General features: G+C 40.1%; 2 protein-coding genes across 2 annotated transcripts in view; both read right to left on the reverse strand.

The window, feature by feature from the left end:
• Positions 1-6: 6 nt before the first annotated feature.
• Positions 7-19,762, reverse strand: LOC137283814 (leucine-rich repeat-containing G-protein coupled receptor 5-like). The gene is made up of 2 exons (XM_067815499.1): positions 18,388-19,762; positions 7-59 (listed from the first exon to the last, which is right to left on the reverse strand). The coding sequence occupies exons 1-2, from the start codon at positions 19,760-19,762 to the stop codon at positions 7-9; spliced, it is 1,428 nt and encodes a 475-aa protein (XP_067671600.1).
• A 1,572-nt stretch (positions 19,763-21,334) lies between these two features.
• LOC137283815 (leucine-rich repeats and immunoglobulin-like domains protein 1) overlaps positions 21,335-25,414 on the reverse strand; it is a 32,511-nt gene continuing 28,431 nt past the window's right edge. The window contains exon 3 of the mRNA XM_067815500.1: positions 21,335-25,094. Coding sequence (XP_067671601.1) covers positions 23,526-25,094 — 1,569 coding nt within the window. The 3' untranslated portion in view covers positions 21,335-23,525. The remainder of the gene's footprint in view (positions 25,095-25,414) is intronic.

The following is a 25,414-nucleotide window of genomic DNA, read 5'->3' on the forward strand; positions in this document are numbered from 1 at the left end:
ACAGAACTAACTAAGCACGCTGCGTAGATGAAAAGGAACAACATTCTCGTCACGAGGACCTGCAAAAAAAGAAGAGTACTTACATTACATAAATAACAGATTCTTCATAAGCCAATTTATCAGGTCATTGGTCTTCAATGGATTCACTGTAATCGGCGTTTTGTGTAATGTTTTGGATAATGAAACCATTATGTAGTGAAGATGATAAAAATATTTTTAAAAGTTCACCCCTTCATTGTTCGTACTCACACATATTGCTTAGATTTACGTCTATTTTCTCTCATACATTAATTGTAATATATCCCCGTCCATCCATCTCTTCCACAATGTAATCGTTAATGTCAAGTAAACCTTACTGTCCTTTTTACTTGTCACTTCGCAAGCTAGTTAGGTTTGTTATTAAATATTGATTTAATTGAAATAAGACAATTGTTCTAATTGGGTGAGTCTTGTGATGAACATTTTCTGAACTTGACTTAATGGCGTTAGCCTATCCCTCCCAGTTTGGTTGTAATGAAGTGCGGATTGAAATACCGCGATTCCCTGGTCTCTCCAAAGTTTTAAATTAACAAAATAAATTCAGCGTGTCTGACTGAGTGAGTGAATGAGTGAGTGAGTGAGTGAGTGAGTATGGTTTTACGTCGATTTTAGCAATATTCCAGTAATGTCAGGGGAACACCAGAAATGAGCTTCACATATTGTACCCCTCTGGGAATCAAACCTGGGTCTCCTGGCGGGCACCATGCTTCTTAGACTTCCTCATCTATCATGTTTAACAGACTGATCAGTCTTATATAAACAGCAGATACAGAGAATAACGTTTGAGTTGAATTAGGAAATCACACATTGAGAAATATTAATACGACATTGTGAAACGTGATCGTCAGTGAAGGGGAATAACTCTACACGTGAATCCGTTTTCATTCAGTTAGTGGCACTTGCATAGTTCCGTTTTCAATACTCTTTGCCTTAGCCCCGTTGTTGCATGGACGTACTAGGAGTTCAAGAAAGCACGAGAAGTCCCACGTTTACAAGGAATCTCAAAGTGAGTTGGATTATACACCTGTTTCAAGAGCATATCAGTTACATCAAAGAGTGACGGGCAGAATACAGACAAACCTAGAAACTGGAGCGAACCGGGATTCGAACACACGACCGCACGACTGAAACCTAAGTCCTAAACATGTACAGGAATAACCATAATCTCGATAGTAAATCGGTATGTTTCAGTTCCTGTAATAAAACTAGTAATGGCATAAACTAAACCATACTAACAGCGGTAATTCCATACAATTCACAGCTATAATATAGTGGTAATTTCATACAGTCATCCGTTACATCTGGGTACTTTCGTGCAATTATCCGTTATTGAAATGCATGTAGTGGTAATTTCATACAATAATTCTTTACAACAGCGAGCGATTTTGATACTAAATCTTTCAACATAAAAATGGCATTTCATGGAAGCAAGTTTAGTATTCTGAGTATTACTACCCAATACAAAATAATAGAAACTGCGGTTACACTGCCTACAGGGTCCTCTCAGTTTTCCGCGAGTCAAGTAAGGTCTTGTACCACTGTGAGAGCGACATTAGCATTGTGACGTCATACCTGTGAATCGTTATGACGTCATGCATCTAGAAACTAGTGTAATATTGCCGTAGAAATATTACACTACAGTAGCTTCCACGGGCGAGTAATAAACATCAATGCTCAGAATGTATAGAAGCTATGTTAGTAGTCTTATATTAGTGCCTTTGTCACATTAACCATGCATACAAGAATTCTGTATTCGTTTTTCACAACAAGCTATGGACGTGGGAGGAATGATTAAACTTGATATATACTCAGCGAAAAATGTAAAATGAGGAATGGCAAAGTTCAGTTCCAGAAATCGTTCTGTCCTTCACAATTGTCTAAAGTGAAGTATTTTCTATACAAGCTTGGTCTTTTCTCTTAAAAATATCACGTACAAAAACTATAAACTGAAGACAAAAAGAAACTATACATCCGTATTCGAAGTTGTCTAAAACAGCAAATGGCCATCCCTGATGCGAGAGTAATAACTGTATTTGAGGCTATAAGTCTCTACATGCGTGTACAATGTGTGAAGCCCATTTCTGGGTCCCCTGACGTGACACCGGTGGAACATTGCTACACGCACTCACTACTACATATGCACTATTGTTTGGGGATGAATGCTCAACAATGGTTTAAAGATCTAAACCAAAATTTCGCATCATAATGTAATGTTCCCTTTCTTTTTACTTACAGACTCATAAAATGTCAGTTAATCAACATTTTGATAATTTTCTCCATGCCTTTATTCCCTAAATTGTGTTTAAAGACTTTACCTCAGTAGTACGGGACAGAACAGGTAGTTTCATGCTGCCCAGGTACAGTGTTTCTTTGATCACATTTTCAAATATCATGCTATTCACAGCAAATATGTAAAAAGGTCAAATAAGCATGAATATATGAAATATTACATTGCTTCAGACCATAGCTCAGTAGTACAGTACAGTACAGTAGCTTCATAGAGCTCAAGTACAGTATTTCCCTGATCACGTTCTTAAATAGCATGCTGTTCACAACAAATATGTAAAATGGTCAAACTAAGCATATATATGGAGTATTACATACTTACAGTCTTTACCTCAATAGTACAGTACATGTAGCTTCGAAAAACACAAGTACAGTCTTAGCTTGATCAGATTGTCAAATATCATACTATTCACAACAAATATATAAAATGGTCAAAATAGAATTGTATATGAAAGTGTTACATGTTATATAAGTTTGTTGATAACATGATAACAGTTTAATTATTGGCAATTAATGTATGGAAGGAAGACCAGAAGCTGAAATTTTCAGCATAATTACAATTAAGAAAAAGCTTTTTTTGGTGCTTTATAATATTTGATGATTTCTGCTTAAATACATCTGATACTCAGATAGTGACTCAGAATTTGCTTTTTGTCTCTTTTTTCTGTATATAGATTCTTTAATCAGCAGAATTACATCATTCAATGGATTGCTGTGTTTGTCTTTAAATCCAAATTGATTTCACCCTCTGAAACTGTTTTAAGCAATTTTTTCAATTTCCTTCCATATCTTTTTCACACAAAAACATTGAAACAGCAGGTACACCATGGTTTCTAATTCTTGTCTACAGAAAGTAGACAAGTGTGATTCAAACATTCCTATCTTGTACAAAAGCTTTTTGTTGCTAAAATATTATTATTTTCAATTGGAACCATCTCATATTCACACCCTCAGTACATCTATAACACATCAGATTAATATTTTTCTTGTTTTGATCTATCATTGTATCTATTCAGACACTTTTGACATTTTTCTTGTGCATCTGTACTGAATTCTGGAGCGAATAAAATCTGACAAAACAGTTTACTACCCCTTTGGGCACTGATTATGTTGTATACACTAAATGGAAGAGTGGGATAACATATCCTTTCTTGGCAGTCATTAATCAAACTTGTGTTAATATATCTCGCTTGATACCCTTTTCATTAAACACACCCGTAATAAAACATACACACGTATACCCTTTCCTATCCAGTGTCTATATTCTACCCATTTGCCACCAATAGATTTATTAGCGTTGTACCATAATGATTGAGTCTTTATGTCAGAAATATTTGTAATCTTATCATAGCATTTGGATACACAAACACCATGCCGATATAACATCCCTCCAAAAAATATTTGTAATCTACATCACTAAAGTAGTGTTTCTGTATAATTAATCTGCCAACCACATGGTATATGTATCTATTCCTGGGATGAAAGTTCCAGCATATTTGACCCCCATATGACATACTATACATGACTTTTATCCATGATAATATTGTCATAACATAGTTAATCTAAACGCCATCTTCAGAAGAATTTGAAAAATACATTCATGCCTAACAAATGTACGCACATAATTCACGTAACACACTTAAAATGTTTAGCACTGCTCAGTGAAATATCCTGTGTTTACACTTCCGCCACTTTCCTCTATCACGTGATCTACGAAGTCACATGATCACCAAAGTCACGTGAGTACTGTCGCTGAAAGAAGGTACAGCTGTTCCCACATTGGGTCTGTTGCGCCTGCAGTGTCAGAGCTTTAGCGCATGCGCAACAGACCAAGGGAACCAGGCCGCTGAAAGAAGATAATGAAAGAAGAATGATGATGTAAACACAATTTTCACTAAATGCCAAATTCAAAATTCCGTAGCTTTGATTTTTCTGGATTCTTGAAGCGCCGTCTCGTTTCAGCGTCCGTCCGCCCTATCCCCACGTTTTGATGACATTTGTAATAACTCGTTTAAAATTCCATTTCTAAATGTATTCATTCATTTGCACAGTAAATGGCTAGTACTCTATCCGTTAATGACATGTACACTGGTATATTCAAACCAATATGCATACATGCATATAATTAAAGTATGTATACATGTATATAACAAAAGTAAAATCAGTTGTACTTACTCCAGTGTTCTCGCGTCCGCTGGGATCTACAACAAGGCAGCAATTGTCGCAAATAGGAAAGCACGTTGAACGAGTACTTGATTGAAACTGGGATAATAGTGTCTATGACATTTATGCACATGTCACCCCAGAACCCCAAAGAGAAACCATTAAACAGTTGGTATATGTGGATAAATGGCAATGCTGAAAGGTTAAAGTGTAGCTATTAAGAAAACAATCTACTGACATATACAGCGCTATTCTCCAGTATGGGTTTTCGGAGACTCAGAACTCCTTGTTTTCTCACTTATCACATGAACAGCTAACTGTAACTCATATCATCTCACAACTAACAATCATCCAAGTATCAACACTTTCTGTTTGAGGCAATAAGTTCAACTTCAGGTCAAGCAAAACACTGCCCCCTGAAAACCCATAATCCCATATTAAACAAGTGAGAGTTTACAATACACATTCTGATAAATCAGTTGTCAAAATAATGAAATCTAAATTTTTTACAATCGAAAAAGTCGTTACCTTTCGGTTTCTGCAAAAATGCAAAATGCTTACGGGTAGCTTTGTATGCAATGATTCAATACATATACATGTGCATGTCTCAGCTGTTTTAAAGTATTTTTTTCAGAAATGTGTACATTTGAGGAAATGTGTGTACGTTAAAAGCATTATACCTCATTCTCCTATTCAAGGGATGCTTGATGCAACGGCTCGTTGATCAACCTTAATTTCATATACATGTATCAAGAGCCGTGCATAATGTGGTAAGGGGCTTTGATGTATTGCAGTGATTAAAGACTCTCACGCCGTGTTTGATCCGTCTTCAAATCCCGACATGACATTGATGAAATATTGCAACAGCAGACATAAAACTGTTATTGATAATAATTACACATATAAATACCCAGTATATTACCGGCACATTAATATTTGCAGGTGTATCTTTCTTAAACGCCATTCATCACTGAGAAGGATAAACTGGTTTTGTGTGTTTGTTTGTCGTTTAACGCCGCACTCAGCAATATTCCAGCTGTATGGCGGGGGTCTGTAAATAATCGAGTCAGGGCCAGGCAATCCAGTGATCAACAGCATGAGCATCGATTTAAGCGATTGGGATGCGATGACACAAGTCAGTTAACTCTGACCTCGAGCTTCAGATCCCATTAGTCGCCTCTTACGCCAAGCATGGGAGATCAATTCCTACCCGGATCTTCACCGGTTAGGATAAACTAGACTATCCATATACTTTAATTCTCTATCCACTTAGTCTTATTGGCATGTAACGTTGTCGGTAGCCACGTTGCTGTACAATCACCTCCGTTACATTTACACAGTATGCAAGGAAACTATAGTAACAATTCTGACATTCAGTCTAAACAACAGGATGCGATTATGTGTCTAAGACTTCAAGGGGAATTCTTCAAGAGTTCCAGGAACATTCAGACAAATAGTTCTTCTCCTGTTGTCATTCGACTTAAGAATCTGCTTATTCAGCAATCCCTGAAGATCACTTGAAGCAGCACAATCATGATCGTTTCGACAGCCAAGCGTTAACACCGCGAGTTCTGTTATTACAGAGTTGTGTCTACATACACTGATGTAAACCCGTGATCGTATCTACCATGTATATCCATATGTGCCACTGGCTATAGCTAACACCCAGTGGGCATGTGTCTGTGTTTACAAACAACATGGCATTTTCGTTTAATCCGGTCCAGTGGTTTCATATTTCATGAACAGTGCATTAATATTTATTGTTAGTGCATGGTACATGGATAGAGTGGATGAATGGGAAGACTAGATGACGTGTCTTCGTGTGAAACCGGAAAGGTGAGTGTTAGAAGGGAGAGTATCTAGTGAAAGAGGGGAAAGCAGCCGGATAGAAATCTTCTTCCTATAAAGATGTTGGTGGTCATTTTTATACGGTAACACCGTATAGTGAGTGAGTTTAGTTTTACGCCGCATTTAACAATCTTCCAGTCTTATCACGGCGAGGGACACCGGAAATGGGCTTTACACATTGTACAGGGATCTTCAGCGTGACGAGCGAAGGCTTCAACCACTACGCTACCCTACCACCCGTGAAACTGAGTAAAACATAGTCAGCGGGTGCATGCTATAGTCTATGGTGTTTTTATCTCAGTATAACCTGTCAGGTATATCCAGGTGATGTTGTCTCTCTCTCTCTCTCCCCCCCCCCCCACCCCCCTCTCTCTCTCTGTGTGTGTGTGTGTGTGTGTGTGTGTGTGTGTGTGATACTCACATTCCTGGTAAATATACTTACACGTGATCGAACGTGTAAGGCTATACGACGTCACAACATATCTCACAAGTAAGCACGCACACACTCACGGGCACCACACACACACACACACACACACACGCACGCACGCACACACATAGACACAGGCATACAGACACACATAGACACACACAGAGACACAGAGAGAGAGAGAGAGAGTGACAGTGATTGCGAATGGTATGTCGACACACTTACTCGTCCAATACCGGTAGGAGTCTATGTGCTGCACCCATAACCCGCCCATATTACCATAGCGTACGTTTAGAGTGAACTATACGAGACAAATCAATCACAACATCTATATGGCAAGTATATATTAAATCTGACCTCAGTCGGTATCAACTCCAGGAAAGAGCGTCCATTTTCTTTAAGAGAACACTCGGTGGAGCTGGAAAAGGCATTTAGATGGAACTCAGATATATGAAAGCAGGAAATACTGCAATCGACCTGATAGATACAACGATAATGGAAATGAATTCAGGACAACGACTTGTGTGATACCTGTTGTGCGTATTTACATGGTACGTCATTTATCCAGTTTTTCAACCATCCAGCTGCTACCACACAGCTGAACATCCGGGTTGAAACTGGTCAACTGATGGCGACTAGCGATATTAGATGACTTGGTTGACGCAAGATATCGTTATTAAATTGTAGTAAGTGAAAATAGACCGTTGTTTGTGATCACAACCATTGGACTGTCTCTACCAGATGAAGTTTGAATACTGCTCCATTTATCAAGAAACATACATCCTAACAACACAGCCCGCTCGTAATCCTCGTAATACCTCGGGGTAGATAGTCTGTCTCACATTCCCTGAACCACATTATTTTGCCTACTGCCTAGTCTTCCCTGCAATGGTAATGCCTTAAATGAAGCAAATCTAGATTTCCTCTGGTCTCCCTGGGGGTCCTTTTTAATTCATAATAGGTTTGTTTGTTACTGTCAAAATTATATCTTTTCAGAGACAAAGCTTTAGCCTACGAGGTAGACAGTGGGTCAGAGGTTCAGATATGAGCGGGGTATGGCTAAGCAAAAAGAGGACGGAGTTCCCAGAGCGGTCCAATCGTCCCCCGAACCCAAATTCTATTCAATATTATATGTACAGACCGTTGTCATATAGCAGGAATGTTATTTATATGAGTGCAGCGTTACACAGAAATAACATTGATTAAGTTATACTAAAACGTAGCACAGTCTTCTTTACATCCCGTGAAACGACGTAAATTCTCTGAAATAACGATTTTTACTCAATGTTTAATAAACCGCCCTACCTTCGTGCTCTGGCACATATGAGAAAGTAAAAATTAAGTGGTTCGTTGGCGGTATTCCTGCTGACTGTCATCGGATTGTACACTTTTCTCAATGTCATATCCTTTTTATGGGGCATTTGAACAAGATGGTAAATATCAATATCCTAGTTTTCAAGGCTGTTTTCAGCAATGAAGCAACGTATTTGAGTCCATATACGTAAATGACTTGTTTCACTTGTCCTCTTCAACCCGCAAAGGCCCGGGTTAAAATATTGGCTTTCAGTAACCCATGCTAGCTTGTAAGAGGTGACTAATGGCATCAGGTGGTCAGGTTCGCTGACTTGGTTGACACGTCGTCTGTTTCCAATTGAGCAAATCAATGTTGATGCTGTTCATCACTAGATTGACTGGTCCAGACACGATTGTTTATAGATCGCAGTCATATACCTGGAATATTGCTGAGTTCGGTGTAACACTGAACAATTGTAATTTTAAAGCGTTTCACGACACTAATTGATGTAGATCTGTGGCTGCTGTTTGTAAAAGGCGGAACACAACAATCATGTGCAGAGTGTCGCGTGATAACCATGGCAATCTCGCCCACATAGCGAAACAGGAAAACGGATCCCAATTGCAGGTTTAATGAAAATGCAAGTATTCCTCGACCCACACATCAACAACATGTGTTGCGTTTCATGGCTGGCTTAATGCTGTAAGTAAATCCAGCAGCTGGACTGTAATCGGAAGACTCCAGTGTATCAGACTTGCACTGTGGCAGTTTGCAAAGGCTTGGTGTCCATGCCGGGCCATACACAGGACCTGAAGACATTTATCTCATCGTGCTTCAAGTTTACGATTGGTCGGCAACCGACCAATTTGTCCCCTTACCATCATTCAGTTTTGGGACTGCTTTGTCGCCGGAAGTCCCTCGATCATGCCGACATGGACACATTTCAGCATTAAGATATACCTCACACTGAGCCGTGTAACCCTTTCTGAGATTCCAGTTCGATCCCACCTATTTTGGAAGAACAGCGAAAACAGATCAGACACCTCAGACACCAATCCCGGACCTTGCAGGATCTAGGGCAAGCACCCGGTGACCAATGGCGACAACTTCCCATAATTCTCCTGCCGAGGAGGTGAGGTTGTGTTGTCGTAACAGCCACTCTAGGAGATTACATTCGTTGTGGACTTCTGTTCCAGCAGTTTTATCACTATGAAATTTTGAGTTCATGGGACATCACGCATTATTCGGTCTGTAAGAGATGCCGCAATCCAATTTTGTCGTCCTTATTGTTATCTGAAAGACAGCAACGTAATATATTATATCTGTTTTTGTAATAACGGGCACAATACTTTCAGATGAATAATTTTAAGTGTTTATTTTCATTTGAATATATCTTGATACCTTCAGGTAGGTGATATATTTACTGTCAAACAACGATGCGTCTACTTAAACACTTCGAGGTTCGAAACAGCCGCACAATAGAGCCTGTAAGGTCAAGGCACTTCTCGAGACATTTACTACTTTCGGTGACACACGTTCATATCTGTTCATATGATTGTCAGCTGACAGTAAATGAACTATAACCTTGCAGGAATAACAAATTTCCGATATTTCATCCCGAAATTATCTAACTATTACGACTGTCAACAGGTGTGACTAACAAGCATTGCTCGTCCGGTTGAAGTAGAATCATATTCGGTCATACGTGTTGTTTGGATATTTTGTAAAACAAACTGAAATTTGAAACATATAATGTACATTTCATCAAGGCACGAACTTAGAATATTACATTGCGGACACTTGAAAGAACAAACAAACAAATCACGGTCAGCAAGTATGCGTGTCCACGAACACAATGAGATTCAGATGTGGGACAGGTGTCAGACAACAATCCTGGAAGTTTGGAATCTCTAAGGTCCATCTGGGTGCCCATGGCGTTACAGGTGCCGGATAACGACACCCCTTCGTGGATCAGGCGGGCGACTGTAAACTCATATTCGGTCATACGTGTTGTTTGGATATTTCGGAACACAAATTGAAATTTGAAACATGTAGTGTACATTTCATCAAGGCACGAACTTAGAATATTACATTGCGGACACCTGAAACAACAAACAAATCACAGTCAGCAAGTATGCGTGTCCACGAACACAATGAGCTTCAGAAGTGGGACAGGTGTCCTTATACAGTAAGGAACCAGAGTCAACATGAGTAGGTGAGCTCTGATCCTCTAGCATAGGGAAATGGTATATCACAGGTCTTGCACTATACAACCGGCCTTTATCATGACGTCTAAAGTCACTTTAAAACTAGTGATTTTGACGTCAAGAAACATTCCATCTCCCGTCATTACTGCTGAAAAACTGTGAAACAAGAGAAGGGACATAACTCTGTTGATACTAGAGTTTCGGATCTGTCAGTTGTTTTGAATAATCTAGCACTATTTTTTGGGTTTTTCGTTCAACTCCGCACTGCATGAGCAACGTTCTAGTCGGTCTGTAAATAATGGTGACTGGACCGTGCAAACCAGTGATCAACAGTGTGAGCATCGATCTGCAAGTGTAGGAGTCAATGACAGGCGGCAACCAAGTTGGTGCGTCTGACCACCCACTCCATTAGGCCGCTCTTTCGATGAAAAGCATAGTGTGTGCAGACTATCTTGGTTAATTCAAACCAAGTCCATAGCGGGTACACTACTACTACTACTGCTGCTGCTGCTACTACTGCTACTACTACTGCTACTACTGCTACTACTGCTACTACTGCTACTGCTACTACTGCTACTACTGCTACTGCTACTACTGCTACTGCTGCTACTACCACCACTACTACTACTGCTGCTACTACCACCACTGGTACTACTACTGCTACCACCACTTCTACTACTGCTACTACTGCTGTTACTACTACTGCTACTACCACCACTGGTACTACTATTGCTACTACCACCACTGCTACTACTACTGTTACTACCACCACTGCTACTACTACTGTTACTACTACTGCTACTGCTGCTACTACCACCACTGGTACTACTACTGCTACCACCACTACTACTACTGCTACTACTGATTTTACTACTACTGCTACTACTGCTACTACCACCGCTGCTACTACTACTGTTACTACCACCACTGCTTTTACTGCTGTTACTACTACTGCTACTGCTGCTACTACCACCACTGCTGCTACTACTGTTACTACTACTACTACTGCTGCTACTACCACCACTGCTACTACTACTGCTACCACTGCTACTACTATTACTACTGCTACTACTGATACTACTATTGCCACTACTACTACTACTGCTACTGCTGCTGCTACTACTATCATTAATACCACTAGTACCACTGCTACGACAACTAGTACTACTGCTACTGTTGCCACTACTACTACTGCTATTACTGCTACTATTACTGCTACTGCAACTGCTACTACTACTACTACAACTATTCCTGAGACTCGCTGACGTTTTGACACGTCATCGTATCCCATTTGCATAGATCGATGCTCATGATGTTGATCGCTGGATGATCCTCAACCTCGACCACGCTGCAAAATTATGTATTTGTGTTTTACAGTGGAAGTTCTCTAAATCGGGTACTTGCCGGTAGAGGTATGTATCTCTGTTTGTTTCAGCTCTCTTACCATAGGCATTCTAGGTAGGGGAAGTTGAGTGGATTTTTCTATTTCCAGCAGTCTCGAACCAGTCTGAGTAGAAAAATTCCCCCTTGAAACCTTTCAAAAAATCACTTTAAAGTAATTCTCAAAGAAATACCTTCAAACATAAAACCTCACAACATTTGTGATCATTGGACATTAATAATTTTCGTTTCCACACCAAGAGTGTAGCGAAGTTGCGTTGGTAAGGAAATTCCCGCTACTTACGTAAAGGGACATAACTACGAAAGCCTAATACTACCACTTTTATGGCATAAAACATTTTCTTCCGCCACAATTGGCAGCATGAGGCTTTCATACATAACTACGTAACCACTGACGTGGGGGCATTTTCCTCAACCGGAGTAATTCAAACTTTTGTCAAAGGATCACCGAAAGGGGGGTTGTAAAAGATGAAATTATGGGTGGAATTAGCTGCACATGCACTACGATAAAGCATGCCAATTTCAATTTCTTCCAAACTACTACTAAAATGTATTGTGTGTTCAGTGGCCCTGTGTTCCGAACACACGCGCGACTTCAATCATCAAATTTCATCCATGTCATGGCGCACCAGCCCTGAGACCGACACATCCGTAACCAGTGCGACATATTATTCATCCAATCTTCCTACGATATGGGATAAGCTTGTGTTGTAACACCACATGGGGGATTTGTTTCAGTAACCAGTACGACATATTATTCATCCAATCCTCCTAAGACATGGGAGAAGCTTCCGTTGTAACACCACATGGGGGATTTGTTTCAGTAACCAGTGCGACATATCATTCATCCAATCCTCCTAAGATATGGGATTAGCTTCCGTTGTAACACCACATGATGGAGTTGTTTCAGTAACCAGTACGACATATTATTCACCCAGTCCTACGACATGGGAGAAGCTTCCGTTGTAACACCACATGGGGGATTTGTTTCAGTAACCAGTACGACATGTTATTCATCCAATCCTCCTAAGACATGGGAGAAGCTTCCGTTGTAACACCACATGGGGGATTTGTTTCAGTAACCAGTGCGACATATCATTCATCCAATCCTCCTAAGATATGGGATTAGCTTCCGTTGTAACACCACATGGGGGAGTTGTTTCAGTAACCAGTACGACATATTATTCACCCAGTCCTACGACATGGGATAAGCTTCCGTTGTAACACCACATGGGGGAGTTGTTTCAGTAACCAGTACGACATATTATTCACCCAGTCCTACGACATGGGAGAAGCTTCCGTTGTAACACCACATGGGGGGTTTGTTTCAGTAACCAGTACGACATATTATTCACCCAGTCCTACGACATGGGAGAAGCTTCCGTTGTAACACCACATGGGGGAGTTGTTTCAGTAACCAGTACGACATATTATTCACCCAGTCCTACGACATGGGAGAAGCTTCCGTTGTGACACCACATGGGGGATTTGTTTCAGTAACCAGTACGACATATTATTCACCCAGTCCTACGACATGGGATAAGCTTCCGTTGTAACACCACATGGGGGAGTTGTTTCAGTAACCAGTACGACATATTATTCACCCAGTCCTACGACATGGGATAAGCTTCCGTTGTAACACCACATGGGGCATTTGTTTCAGTAACCAGTACGACATATTATTCACCCAGTCCTACGACATGGGATAAGCTTCCGTTGTAACACCACATGGGGGAGTTGTTTCAGTAACCAGTACGACATATTATTCACCCAGTCCTACGACATGGGAGAAGCTTCCGTTGTAACACCACATGGGGGATTTGTTTCAGTAACCAGTGCGATATATTGTTCATCCAATCCTCCTACGATATGGGATAAGCCTCCGTTGTAACATCACATGGGAGAGTTGTTTCTAATGAACCATTTCTGTTTCTTAATACCCACCCACTTCAAATAAAACCATTTGGCAGCTCAGTTGATGTTAGGGGCGGTGGGCGTGTATATAGGTCAAACGCTACAATCGTTAGTTCATCACGGCGAAGACCCAAATTCGATTCCCACATGTATTGCATTGGTATATGTTGCTGGAATTCTGCTAGAATTCTGCTGGAATTCCGCTAAAACGGCGTACACCAACACTCACTCACTCACTGAAATAACTTAGTATTTTATTTTGCCCGTCAAGATACAACATGAAGTCATCAGGCCACGCAATATATCAGAATCAATGTTACTGTGGTATGTCTAATTATCAAAAGGGACGTGAATAACATAATAATATATAAAAAATCGTATATACCTCCACAAAGCACCAACTTTAAAGAAACATATAAACAAAAATAAACACAGTTTGCTTGGATGTATTTGACCTACACATTGGAATTAGGTTGCTTCTCTTGGTAATCGTAATTAGAGAACATTTATATCAATAAAAAACAAAAACAAAACACAAACATATTTCAGGATTTCATTTTATTCTCAATAAGAAGCCAATAACGAAGACAACAGTCTTTATGTAATGCGTCTCGCACCATTAGAGACATAATAACCCAAACACATTGAACTATGTAACAATGAACACTCGTGGTAGGTATCTTCACCATGGACAGGTAGAAGTGCGATGTGGCACACTTAGCGATCTAAGCGTCCAGTTGGATTATGCATATCATAACTATAACACAATCAACATACATATACATCTATAATGGGGACAAAACAAGATAACGCTTTGTACCGGTATCAGTAATAGACATACACGAAAAAATGTCGCTAAAAAACAAATGACGTCCCTTAGCTGCACCACGATCTGCGGTTATGATGGCGCACATTTGTTTCATTTTGATCCCTGACGTTTCACTTCAAAACGTTTTTCAGCTGTTTTCTCTAAACTGGTCAACATTTACGATTCCCGTCAGTTTGGTCTTTCCCTACATGATATAGTCAGTGGTAGCTCATAATCACAGCTTGAAGCCACGTAGGACGTCCCTCATTCAGCACTACTTAAAAAGAGACATCACAGTACATCTATAAATATACGGAGCCAAATAAAGTCGTTTGTACATTTGTCTTTTAAAGCATCAAACATTTTTTATGCACGCATAAACAAACCAGATATTTCGCATTTAATAGATTTAAAACAAGTCAAATATATGAACGTGGTAAAATACGTCCCGTGTGAATCACCCGCTCAAGCTCGACAGACAGTATGAGTGAATCACAATCCCTTCAAGAATAAGGCGTTAGAGTAGCAATGAAGATACAATGAAGGTCGCCTGGGAATGAAATATATTCTGGGCGGGAGAACTGAATCCCTTATGCCCTGTTTGGAAGAAAGCAGTTCGGATTCTCGAGTGGGAGGTGAAATGACTCGCCATCCACTCAGTTTAAGTCACGTGGCCTGGCACAGATCTACCTCAACTAAGTCGAACAATCGATATCCAGTTTATTTTAATTTTTAACAAAGCAGATTGAAACATGCAGAGATAAATTCATTTTAGCAGTACTAATCGGAGTATATATTTTATGCGTAGTGCGTTTATACCACGTGCCGGAAGGGGTATACCACCTAACGAGGGACCAGTAAATATACGACCTGATACTGCAACATCTACTCAAATGGAAAAGGTTTAATATTTACATTTGCCACTGCGCTCTGATTGCTCTTTATGCAAGTGTTTGAGTGAGCGAGTTTAGTTTTAAGTTGCTTTTAGCAATAGTCATTTAATTTCACTACGAGGGACGCTTGCTTCACATGGCACCCTTTTGCTTAGTGTATGAGTTCCATTTCATTTAACGATCGGAAAGGTACGACTGCCGTACGTCTTTGAAGGGTAGCCCAGTGGTTAAAGCATTCGATCGTAAAAGTGAAGGTCAGGGTTCGAATTTCCCACATGTGTGGTGCCTATTTCTGGTGTTCCCCGCAGTGATGTTGCTGGGATATTGTTAAAAGCGGCGAAAAACAATACTCCATCACTACGTTAACGAATGTGACTCATTCGACAAGGTGATCTGTGAGCTACTGCAATCAAAACGTATATTCATCTACACATATGCGATACTCGGGGCGCTGTAACTATGCCTTTACAATTGTTATCTGTAAAATATTGTCTCCGTTCCCCCACAACATCAGTATCCCACTGACAAACTATATATAAACATTCATTAATATACACAGACAGCAAACCAGTTGCGTTTTAAACAGCCTAATCCAGTTTTACGGTGTAGTATAAGTGTTATGACGATCTAGTACCCCCTTTAACATACAATTATTGATCGGCATAGCACTGGGACTACTTCGTGGGAAAGTGTTCCGATATCAGGTGGTGTACTAAATAGTGTCTACTAAAGTGTATGTACAATACCATATGATATTGAAGGACATGACCCTCGAAATTCCACATATATGTTACATTTGGTGACAGTGACTAGACGCAACAGCACTGTTGATTGTGAAAGAACTGGACGAAATGTTGCTGTTGGTCTTGAAATGAGTAGACGCAACAATGCTGTTGATATTGAAATGCCTGTCAACTGTTCTACTGATTCTGAAATGACTAGGAACAGTATTGTTGGTAGTAAAATGACTAGAAACAGGTCTATTGATTGTAAAATGACTATCAACTGTTCTGTTGATTGTGAAATAACTATCAACGGTTAATGTTAAAGTTAGTAAAGAAATGACTATATGCTACAGTACTGTTGGTTGTGAAATGACTAGGAACAGTTCGTGAAATGACTGTCAGGTGTTCTATTAATTCTGAAATGACTTCCAATAGTAATGTTTGTAGTAAAAGGACTAGTAACAGTTCTATTGATTGTGAAATGAGCAGCAACAGTTCTAGTAACTGAAGTGACTAGCAACAATACTATTGATTGTGAAATGAATAGCAACAGTACTGTTGATTGTGAAATGACTAGCAACAGTACTGTTGATTGTGAAATGACTAGCAACAGTACTGTTGATTGTGAAATGACTAGCAACAGTACTGGTGATGTGAAATGACTAAGAACAGTACTGTTGTTTGTGAAATGACTAGAAAACTTATCAATAAAGTTAATACAGTAGAAGCTGTCAAAACCGGTATCTGTCCAATCTGGCAAGTTGTCAACACCGGCATAAAATCTCAGTCCCCATCCATGACTTGTACATTTACCATCAGCTCTACAATCCAGCATTTTGTATAAACCGGATTATTTCTTCAGTCCCGGTGAGTGCCGGTTTAGACAGCTTTAACTGTAGTAACGTTGGTATTAAAATGACCTGAAGCAAAAGTACCGTTGTAAAAGCAACAGCACTGTTGATCATGAAATGACCAGAAGCAATACCACTTTTGACAGTGACTATAGGCAACTGTTCTGTCTGAATTGAACCGACACTGGATACGTATAGATTTCCAGACAAAAATATGAGAAAATATTTGTCCCCAGTTGTTACCCACTAAAAAGAATTGTACCCTGTATACACGCGTGGGCCTCTGTATTGATTATACTGGGTGCACAAAGGCGAACGTAATGTAGTTCACTGGTGGCACGTTTCTCAAACACATGCAAAGGCAAATCAGGTATTCAACACTTGCATGAGCATCTGGTACACGTACAAACGGGTAAAATGAGGACAACAATCACATCTGTAACAACTAGATAAAAATAAGGAATGCATTGCCATTGGACCTGTTTTAAATTGAAACTGGAATGAAAGAAATCAGTTTTGATAAAGGGGTATGGCAAAAACATCATTTAGTATATTGTAAAACAAAATGGCGTGTGCACTGTATATTCAGTAATATACTCGGTACAGTATATAACATGCTTCTGGTAAAATTGTTATATCAACTGTGTCACGTCATACTGACCAAATAAATAAATCATACAAATCATCACACTGACCAAGGCATTACGCCACATAGACTATCATGTAATCGGGCATCTGTTGAGTAACGAGTAATTTTGTGCAAATGCAGATTACTTCCGCAAAGACACAGAATATTGTAACAAACGAATTTTCAGCCATATTAAATCTGCCCTGTTTGACATTTGTGAAGTTATGAAAAAAACCCGATGTTTTGCTTTTAAAGGCATGATATTCTAAATGACCACCGATAGGTGTGAGCCATGTATAACTATTTGGAAATTTAAAAGTATAAATTCAATTTATATGATTTCCAATTACACAGAAATAGTCTTTGATAAAGCGCCAGTAGGGTTCAGGTATATCTTTAACTGAAATTCCCTCACTTAATTTTCAGACGAAGTCAAACATATTGTTAAGTCAAGAGATGTAGTTTCTTTCTCCCCGAAGCTAACATTAAAAATTCTATCATTTATATTTAGGAAATGTATTGACGGAACTGTTCAAATTTCCTTATACACCAGTTGTTGAAGAAGTGATTCTTAAAACAGGGAAGGAAGAGATGCAAATTTCGATTTAGTCGTGTCACTTGTGTAAATAGAGAGTTGTGAGACATTACAATACCGTTTTGAAAAGTTTATGTCTAAGCAACGAGAAAATAAGAGAGAGTAAGTCATTGAGAAGAGAGAAAAAGACTATGATTTATATCATGGAAACAAGATATTCAGTACTGCAAAGGTATCCATTAGCGTTTACAACCTGTTCTATTTGCATGATAGCTAAAGCGTGTTATGTTATTTTTCAGCCAGCTACGCCACAAAATATAAGGATAAAAACATTATCACAAGTATCCAGTTAAATGAAAACTTACTCAAACCATTAGTTTCTTTAATTTCGGTCACAACTTGGTCAACTGTGCCTATCTTCTTCTCCTCCACAGTACAGTTGTTTTTTAGGAATGTTTTAAACTCATAGTCCTTTAAGTCCTTGGACTCCGCGTTCAGCTGGCACTGTCCTTCTAGTGTCCAGGGTTCAGACATCCGCATGGCTTCAAACACAGAACAATCACAGTTCAGATCTAGTCCTTCGAGCCAAATCTGTTGGAATGTTTTTTCCTGATATTGTAAAACAAATCGTACATCAGTCATGTTGGTTCGTTTCAAAGCCAGCGAAATACCTCGATCCTTTCCTTCAAAAACATTGTCTTCGATCTTATAGAGGCAGTTATCAGAAAAATCGTAGGAATTGGCTCTGATTCCCTTCAGCGAGTCAGTTTTCAAAACACATATTCGGTTTTTGTTTAGTGAAACGTGGTGAAGCTTGGTCAGATTGGACAGAAAATCTCTTGGTACTTCTGTCAAACCCTTGTCATTGATAAATATTGAAACCAAGCATGTTTTCTGAGGTTCCAGTATGGACGCTTCCAGAGGCACTAGCGTTTTGCTGATGTCCAGGGTTTGAAGACAGTAAGATCCTTCTAGTGACGTAGATGACATGTCTACAAGTGGGTTGTAGCCAACGTTCAAGGTCTTCAAAGCTGTGAGGCTCCACATCCCCGCTGTGGGCACATCATCTAGTTGGCATGTCCTCATTGCAAGAGTCTCCAGACTCTCCTCAAGCCCAGCGAGAGACCCTTCTTCAATTTTTAGGCCACCATTATCACTGAGGTCAAGATCACGTAAACTTGACATTCCTTTAAAGCTATTTCTGGATATTGATTTAATATTGTTCAATCTCAGGGTCAGTTTCTTGAGGTTTCTCAAATCCTTGATGGCAGATGGAACCTCTTTCAACCAGTTAAACGTCAGATCTAATTCCTCCAGACTTTCAATACCAGCAAACGCTTTATCCCCAACACCAGCTATGTGACAATTGTACATGGAAACATCCTTCAGGGAGGTCAGACCAAGACCTTTGAAGATGTTTGGGGCAATCACTCCGTCATTTTTCTGGCTGTTATAGTTTAGTATCAACTTCTCCAGCTTTGAGAGCCCTCTGAGGAAGGTGAAGGGCGAAGTGAATTGCAGACGGATGCTCTGTAACCCTAGGAACTGAAGAGACCCAGCAAGGTTTATCAGGGCACTATCTTGCAGCTTCACGTTGTCATTAGCTTCGAGAAACAGCATGGCGACATTCAGATTGCTGGGAAAGTCGCTCCGTGATATGGACAAGAGCATGTTTCTTGACAAATCCAGACGCTTTGGGAGAGCATTTTGACTCAAAGATGAAAGATCTGGAACCTTCATGAACGCCCTGCCCTTACAATTTACGAAGTAGGTATTACCTAGTTTGGGCACTCGACGAGTCCTACACACACATCTCTTTGGGCAGCTTATATCAGATGTATACACATGGGAAAATATGGAGAACAGCAGAGTTAAGTAAATTATAATGTGTTCCATCTTGCCCACAGGACCCACGAGTATTCGCAACGTATTCCCGTTCGGTGTATTGGTATTGTATTGTCTTCTTCAGTTTAGGAGAAATGTGGCTGTCTCATGTCGCCATGGTTGGATGAAATACCTGAAAAGACATTAGCATGTGTATTAGAAAAGACAGGCGGCGTAAAACAAAACTCACCCACTCACCAATCACGAGAATGAAAGACATGTTCACAAGATACAAGGTCCAGGAATTAGTTCAAAACACACAAGGGGCAGTGGGATAGCGCAATGGACAAAGCGTTCGCTCGTTTCGCTAAAGACCCGCATTCGATTCCCTACATGGGTACAATGTGTAAAGCCCATTACTGGTGTCCCCAGTCGATATATTGCTGGAATATTGCTATGTGGCGTAAAACTATACTCACGCACTATAACTATTTTTTCCATTAAGACGCCCTTAAGACGTTTTCTTCGGGTTTCTTTTCAGGATTGCCTAAACATGTCTGTTCAAGTACATACGAATCAGCAAGCCTACATTGCTGACAGGACATGACAATATTCAGTCATCGTCGGCCAGGAAATGTGACCAGTATGTCAAGTGACAAGGAAGTATGGAAGTACCAGCGTCCGGTTAATATTTATTAAACGGAATCAAAACACATGTAAAATATTAACCACTATTGTTATTACAGTTGCAGACAAGAAAAATTAAATAGATCTCATCGCAAATTATTTCAGCAAACTTACCACAGAGCAATACATAAAACTGGGCCGGGGTACTCTCGTTAACTAACACCTTTCTCACATTGTGTGATCTGACGAAATGTCAAAATAACACTTTCTGCTTTTCAGGTCGCACACTTACCTGGCTTTGAAAACAGAAATAACGTTAAAGGTCACATGCAACGTAAAACGCAACTTCGCAGATTCTGATACCTTTCGGTATGCACTTACCGAAACAAATCATAAATGCTAATTCAACCTATCAAGTTGAAAAACGCGATGAAAAAAGGCCCACGAAATCGGAGTTCAAACGATTCACTAAATTCCCCCAGCGCTTGGGGGGAAAGTGGTTTCAACAGGTGGTATGCGCCGCGCACATAACGCATGCGCAGAGTATGGGTTCGCGGAGCCTGAAACACTATGCATGACCGGAGTATGAGGTCGTGAGCAGTAGTCTAATCTTGGTTGTGTACACATACAAGTAAATAATCTACTCGTTACATAAAAAAATGTTGATTGTGGTAAGTAGCTTCTGTCATAGAGAAAGCTCAACGTCTGGTTTATTGAAACCTATATGTCTGCCTGCCTGTCTGCTAGAGACAATATGCAATACACTGCTTCAATCATTGACCACATGCAATTTGAACTTAACACCTATCAGGCTATACGCCATAAACAAACTAAATTGATTTATGACTCGTGCACCCGACTCCTGTCTCTGCCACATTGTGTAATTAGACAGGTGTGATACTTGTACACATGACATGTTTTATGTCTGTGGGTTGGAAATAAACTAGACATTTTTCTCGGATGACTGGATCTCACGGAAACTGGTGCAAACTCTTGTCAGTTTCAAGTCCTGCTTTGTACTTGGACGAATGACACTTTCCACGCAGTTGTTTAACATCTCAACTGAGATGATTTTTTATTGGATCGAACGCAAATTCAGAGAACATGTATTTATAAAATCCAACATCTCTACATACATTCTTTATGGATACAAAGTGTCTTCTAGTGTATATGATTTTGTTTGACCAAGGTATATGAATCCATACTGAAACTACGCATCAAGTACAATAAAAGAAGTTGTTTCCCATAAAGAATCGCACTTTCTAATGACTCTAAAATGTGTACTTATAAAATGTCCATCAAACAGATCATCTTTCTGTACACACAATGAGCCCTCAGCGTATCAGCAAATGAACCAGCCAAGCGGAAGCCGTCGTTACACTTGCGTGCACACCCACCCGGTATGACTGGGTTCGGTCTCACGAGGGCTTCGTTTTGAGGGAAGCAAGCCCCAAGTACAAAATATTACACTTTTAAATCGCGATTGTACGCTTATAATTATTTAGTTTTTTTACAAGTAGCAATGTGTACTATATGTCATGAATAAGTGATAATTGTGTTTTAATTATGTTTGAGTTTTGGGTTGCATATGGCCTTTAAGTTATATTAAAACGTAGCACGGTGTTCTTTACCTCCCGTAAAATCACTGAAATACGATTTTTCACTGATTGTTTAATAAACCGCCCTACCTTTCTGCTCCAGCACATATAGGAAAGTACCTGCTGTTTGTAAGAGGCGGAACACAACAATCGCGTGATAACCATGGCAATCCCACCCACATAGCGAAACAGGAATACGAATCCAAATTGCAAGTTTGATGAAAATGCCAGTATTCCCCGACTTACTCGTCAGCAACATGGGTTGCGTGTCATTTCTGTACAATGGGCTGCAATTTTAATTAATTATTTTGGGAGTTCCATGAGTAAACCGAGTAGTTGCACGAGCCCTGGACTGTAGTCGGAAGACATGCACTGTGGCAGTTTGCAAAGGCTTGTTGCCACTGTCGGGCCATACACAGGACCTGAAGACATCTCATCGTGCTTCAAGTTTAACGATGGGTCGACAGACTTGCCAAATTCAACCAGAGGCATTGGAACAAGAATGTTTTCACCGACATGTTTATGAACCTGACCGATTTGTCCTCTTACTGCCATGCAGTTTTGGGACGGCTTTGTCTCTCAAGTCCCTCTATCTGCTAGTCATGCCGGCATGGACATATTTCAACATAAAAATACACCCCACACTGAGCCGTCTAACCCTTTCTGAGATTCCAGTTCGATCCCACCTATTTTGGAAGAACAGCGAAAACAGATCAGACAGCTCAGACACCAATCCCAGACCTTGCGGGATCTAGGGCAAGCACCCGGTGACCAATGGCGACAACTTCCCATAATTCTCCTGCCGAGGAGGTGAGGTTATATTGCCGTAACAGCCACTCTAGGAGATTACATTCGTTGTGGACTTCTGTTCCAGCAGTTTTATCACTGTGAAATTTTGAGTTAATGGTTCATGGGTTAATCACGCATTATTCGGTCAATAAGAGATGCCGCAATCCATTCGTATCGTCCTTCTGGTCGACAGTAACGTAATATATTATATCTGTTTTCGTAATTACGGGCACAATACTTTCAGATGAATAATTTTAAGTGCTTATTTTCAGTTGAATATATCTTGATACCTTCAGGTAGGTGATATATTTACTGTCAAACAACGATGCGTCTACTTAAACGCCTCGAGGTTCGAAACAGCCGCACAATAGAGTCTGTAAGGTCAAGGCACTTCGCGAGACATTTACTACTCCGGTGACACACGTTCATATCTTTTCATATGATTGTCAGCTGACAGTAAATGAAGTATAACTTTGCAGGAATAACAAATTTCCGATATTTCATCCCGAAATTATTTAACTATTACGACAGTCAACAGGTGTGACTAACAAGCATTGCTCGTCCGGTTAAAGTAAAATCATATTCGGTCACACGTGTTGTTTGGATATTTCGTAAAACAAACTGAAATTTGAAACATGTAATGTACATTTCATCAATCTGCGAACTTAGAATATTACTTTGCGGACACTTGAAACAACAAACAAACAAATCACGGTCAGCAAGTATGCGTGTCCACGAACACAATGAGATTCAGATGTGGGACAAGAGTCAGACAACAATCCTGGAAGTTTGGAATCTCTAAGGTCCATCTGGGTGCCCATGGCGTTACAGGCCCCGGATAACGACACCCCCTCGTGGATCAGACGGGCGACTGTGCAGTCACATTCTAAAGACACACCTCTAACGTTTATGGAACCAAATGTCCCGGTGTCGTAGTCAAGGGTGAAGTGTAAATCTTTCAGGAGAGTATTTTGGAACTCGAGGTACAATGGGTGGGTCAGATTCTGAAAAGCACCTTTTTCAATTCTGGCTAGAGGGTTATTGTCAAACACAAGGAGACTGGCTTTGATGCCAGTGAGAGAGTCTTTGCAGAGGACTTTGATCTCATTTCCATTCAGAAACAAATGCTGAAGTTTCTTTAAGGATCTCAGTGATTCTGTGGGAATATTATCTAAGCCCATGTCTCTCAGATACAAGTTTTTGATACAGTTTTCTTGTCCTTTGAAAATGTTGCGAGTTACTTTGATATATGTTTGGCTGATATGAAGATCCTTTAAACAGAAAGATCCTGACAATGAACCATCAGGAATTGTTGCCAACGGATTCATTTGTAAGTCCAGTGCCTTCAGAGCAGTTAAATGTTTTAGAGCGTCGGTGGGGAACTTTGACAGTTTACATTGCTGCATTTTTAGAACTTGCAACGATTTCTCAAGACCAACAAACGCGTCGGGGTCAATTGTAGTAACTTTTGAGTACAAGATTTTCAAAGTCATTAACTTTTTGTTGTTCACGAAACTCTTTCTTTTTAAAGTTGTGAAGCGCGAGTTACTTAAGTCTACAACTTTCAGGGCACTGAGGCGAGCACATCCGTCGGGTACACCCGGCAGTAAGTTCCCTGCAAGGTCCAGCTCTTCAAGTGTTTCAATACCTAAGAACACATCCGCCCCAAGAGACTGAATGTTACTGTTGTACATTTTCAGTGCTTTCAAAGACGACAATCCCAAGCCATCGAAAAGACGGCTGCTGATGTTCGGGTCTCCAAACTCATAGTGGTACTTGTTGTTGAAACTCAGATCAAGATATTCAAGCCTGCTGAGTCCTCTCAGAAAGGTTAGGGTCTTGTTGAAGAATATTTTTGTAATTTCAAGGTTTAGATATTCCAATGAATCGTGTAGGTTGCTAAATGCGCCATCTTCAAGTTTCATTTCCCTGTTGTTGCTAAGGATGATGCGCGTGATTCTAATTCCCTCGGGAAAGTCCGTTTGGGTGACCCGAGTAATGGCTTTTTTTTCTAACCTCAGGAGTTTAGGTTGAGGGTTCGAAGTTAGTCCAGAAAGATCCGGAATTCGGGTCATGTTTTGCAAGTTGCTTTGTATTATGTACCCATTTTTCCCGATTCCTATGATCCCCGTGTAGCACTGACATTGAGCAGGACAGCCGGTATCCCGGGAGGGAACAGAACTAACTAAACACGCTGCGTAGATGAAAAGGAACCACATTCTCGTCACGAGGACCTGCAAAAAGAAGAGTTCTTACATTACATAGATAAAAGATTCTTCATAAGCGAATTTATCAAGTAATTGTGCTTCAATGGATTCACTGTAATCGGCGTTTTGTGTAATGTTTTGGATAATGAAACCATTTTGTAGTGAAGATGATAAAAATATTTTTAAAAGTGCACCCCTTCATTGTTCGTACTCCCACCTATTACTTCGTTAAATGCCAGCTCAAACTGTCGTATTGCTTAGATTTACGTCTATTTTCCTCATACATTAATTCAATTTAATATACAGTCGAACCCCGTTTATCCGCGTCGAACTTATGCTGTCTGCAG

Source organism: Haliotis asinina, chromosome 5, assembly GCF_037392515.1.
Source record: "Haliotis asinina isolate JCU_RB_2024 chromosome 5, JCU_Hal_asi_v2, whole genome shotgun sequence".
In the NCBI taxonomy this organism is placed as follows: Eukaryota; Metazoa; Mollusca; class Gastropoda; order Lepetellida; family Haliotidae; genus Haliotis; species Haliotis asinina.

Bases quoted from the DNA above. Each gene is read 5' to 3' on its own strand.
- LOC137283814 (XM_067815499.1), bottom strand. From the start codon at position 19,762: ATGAAGGTTCCAGATCTTTCATCTTTGAGTCAAAATGCTCTCCCAAAG. The intron at 60-18,387 runs GTAAGTTTTCAT...CTTTTTTTGCAG, and splicing joins TAAAGAAACTAATGGTTTGA to GTCCTCGTGACGAGAATGTT.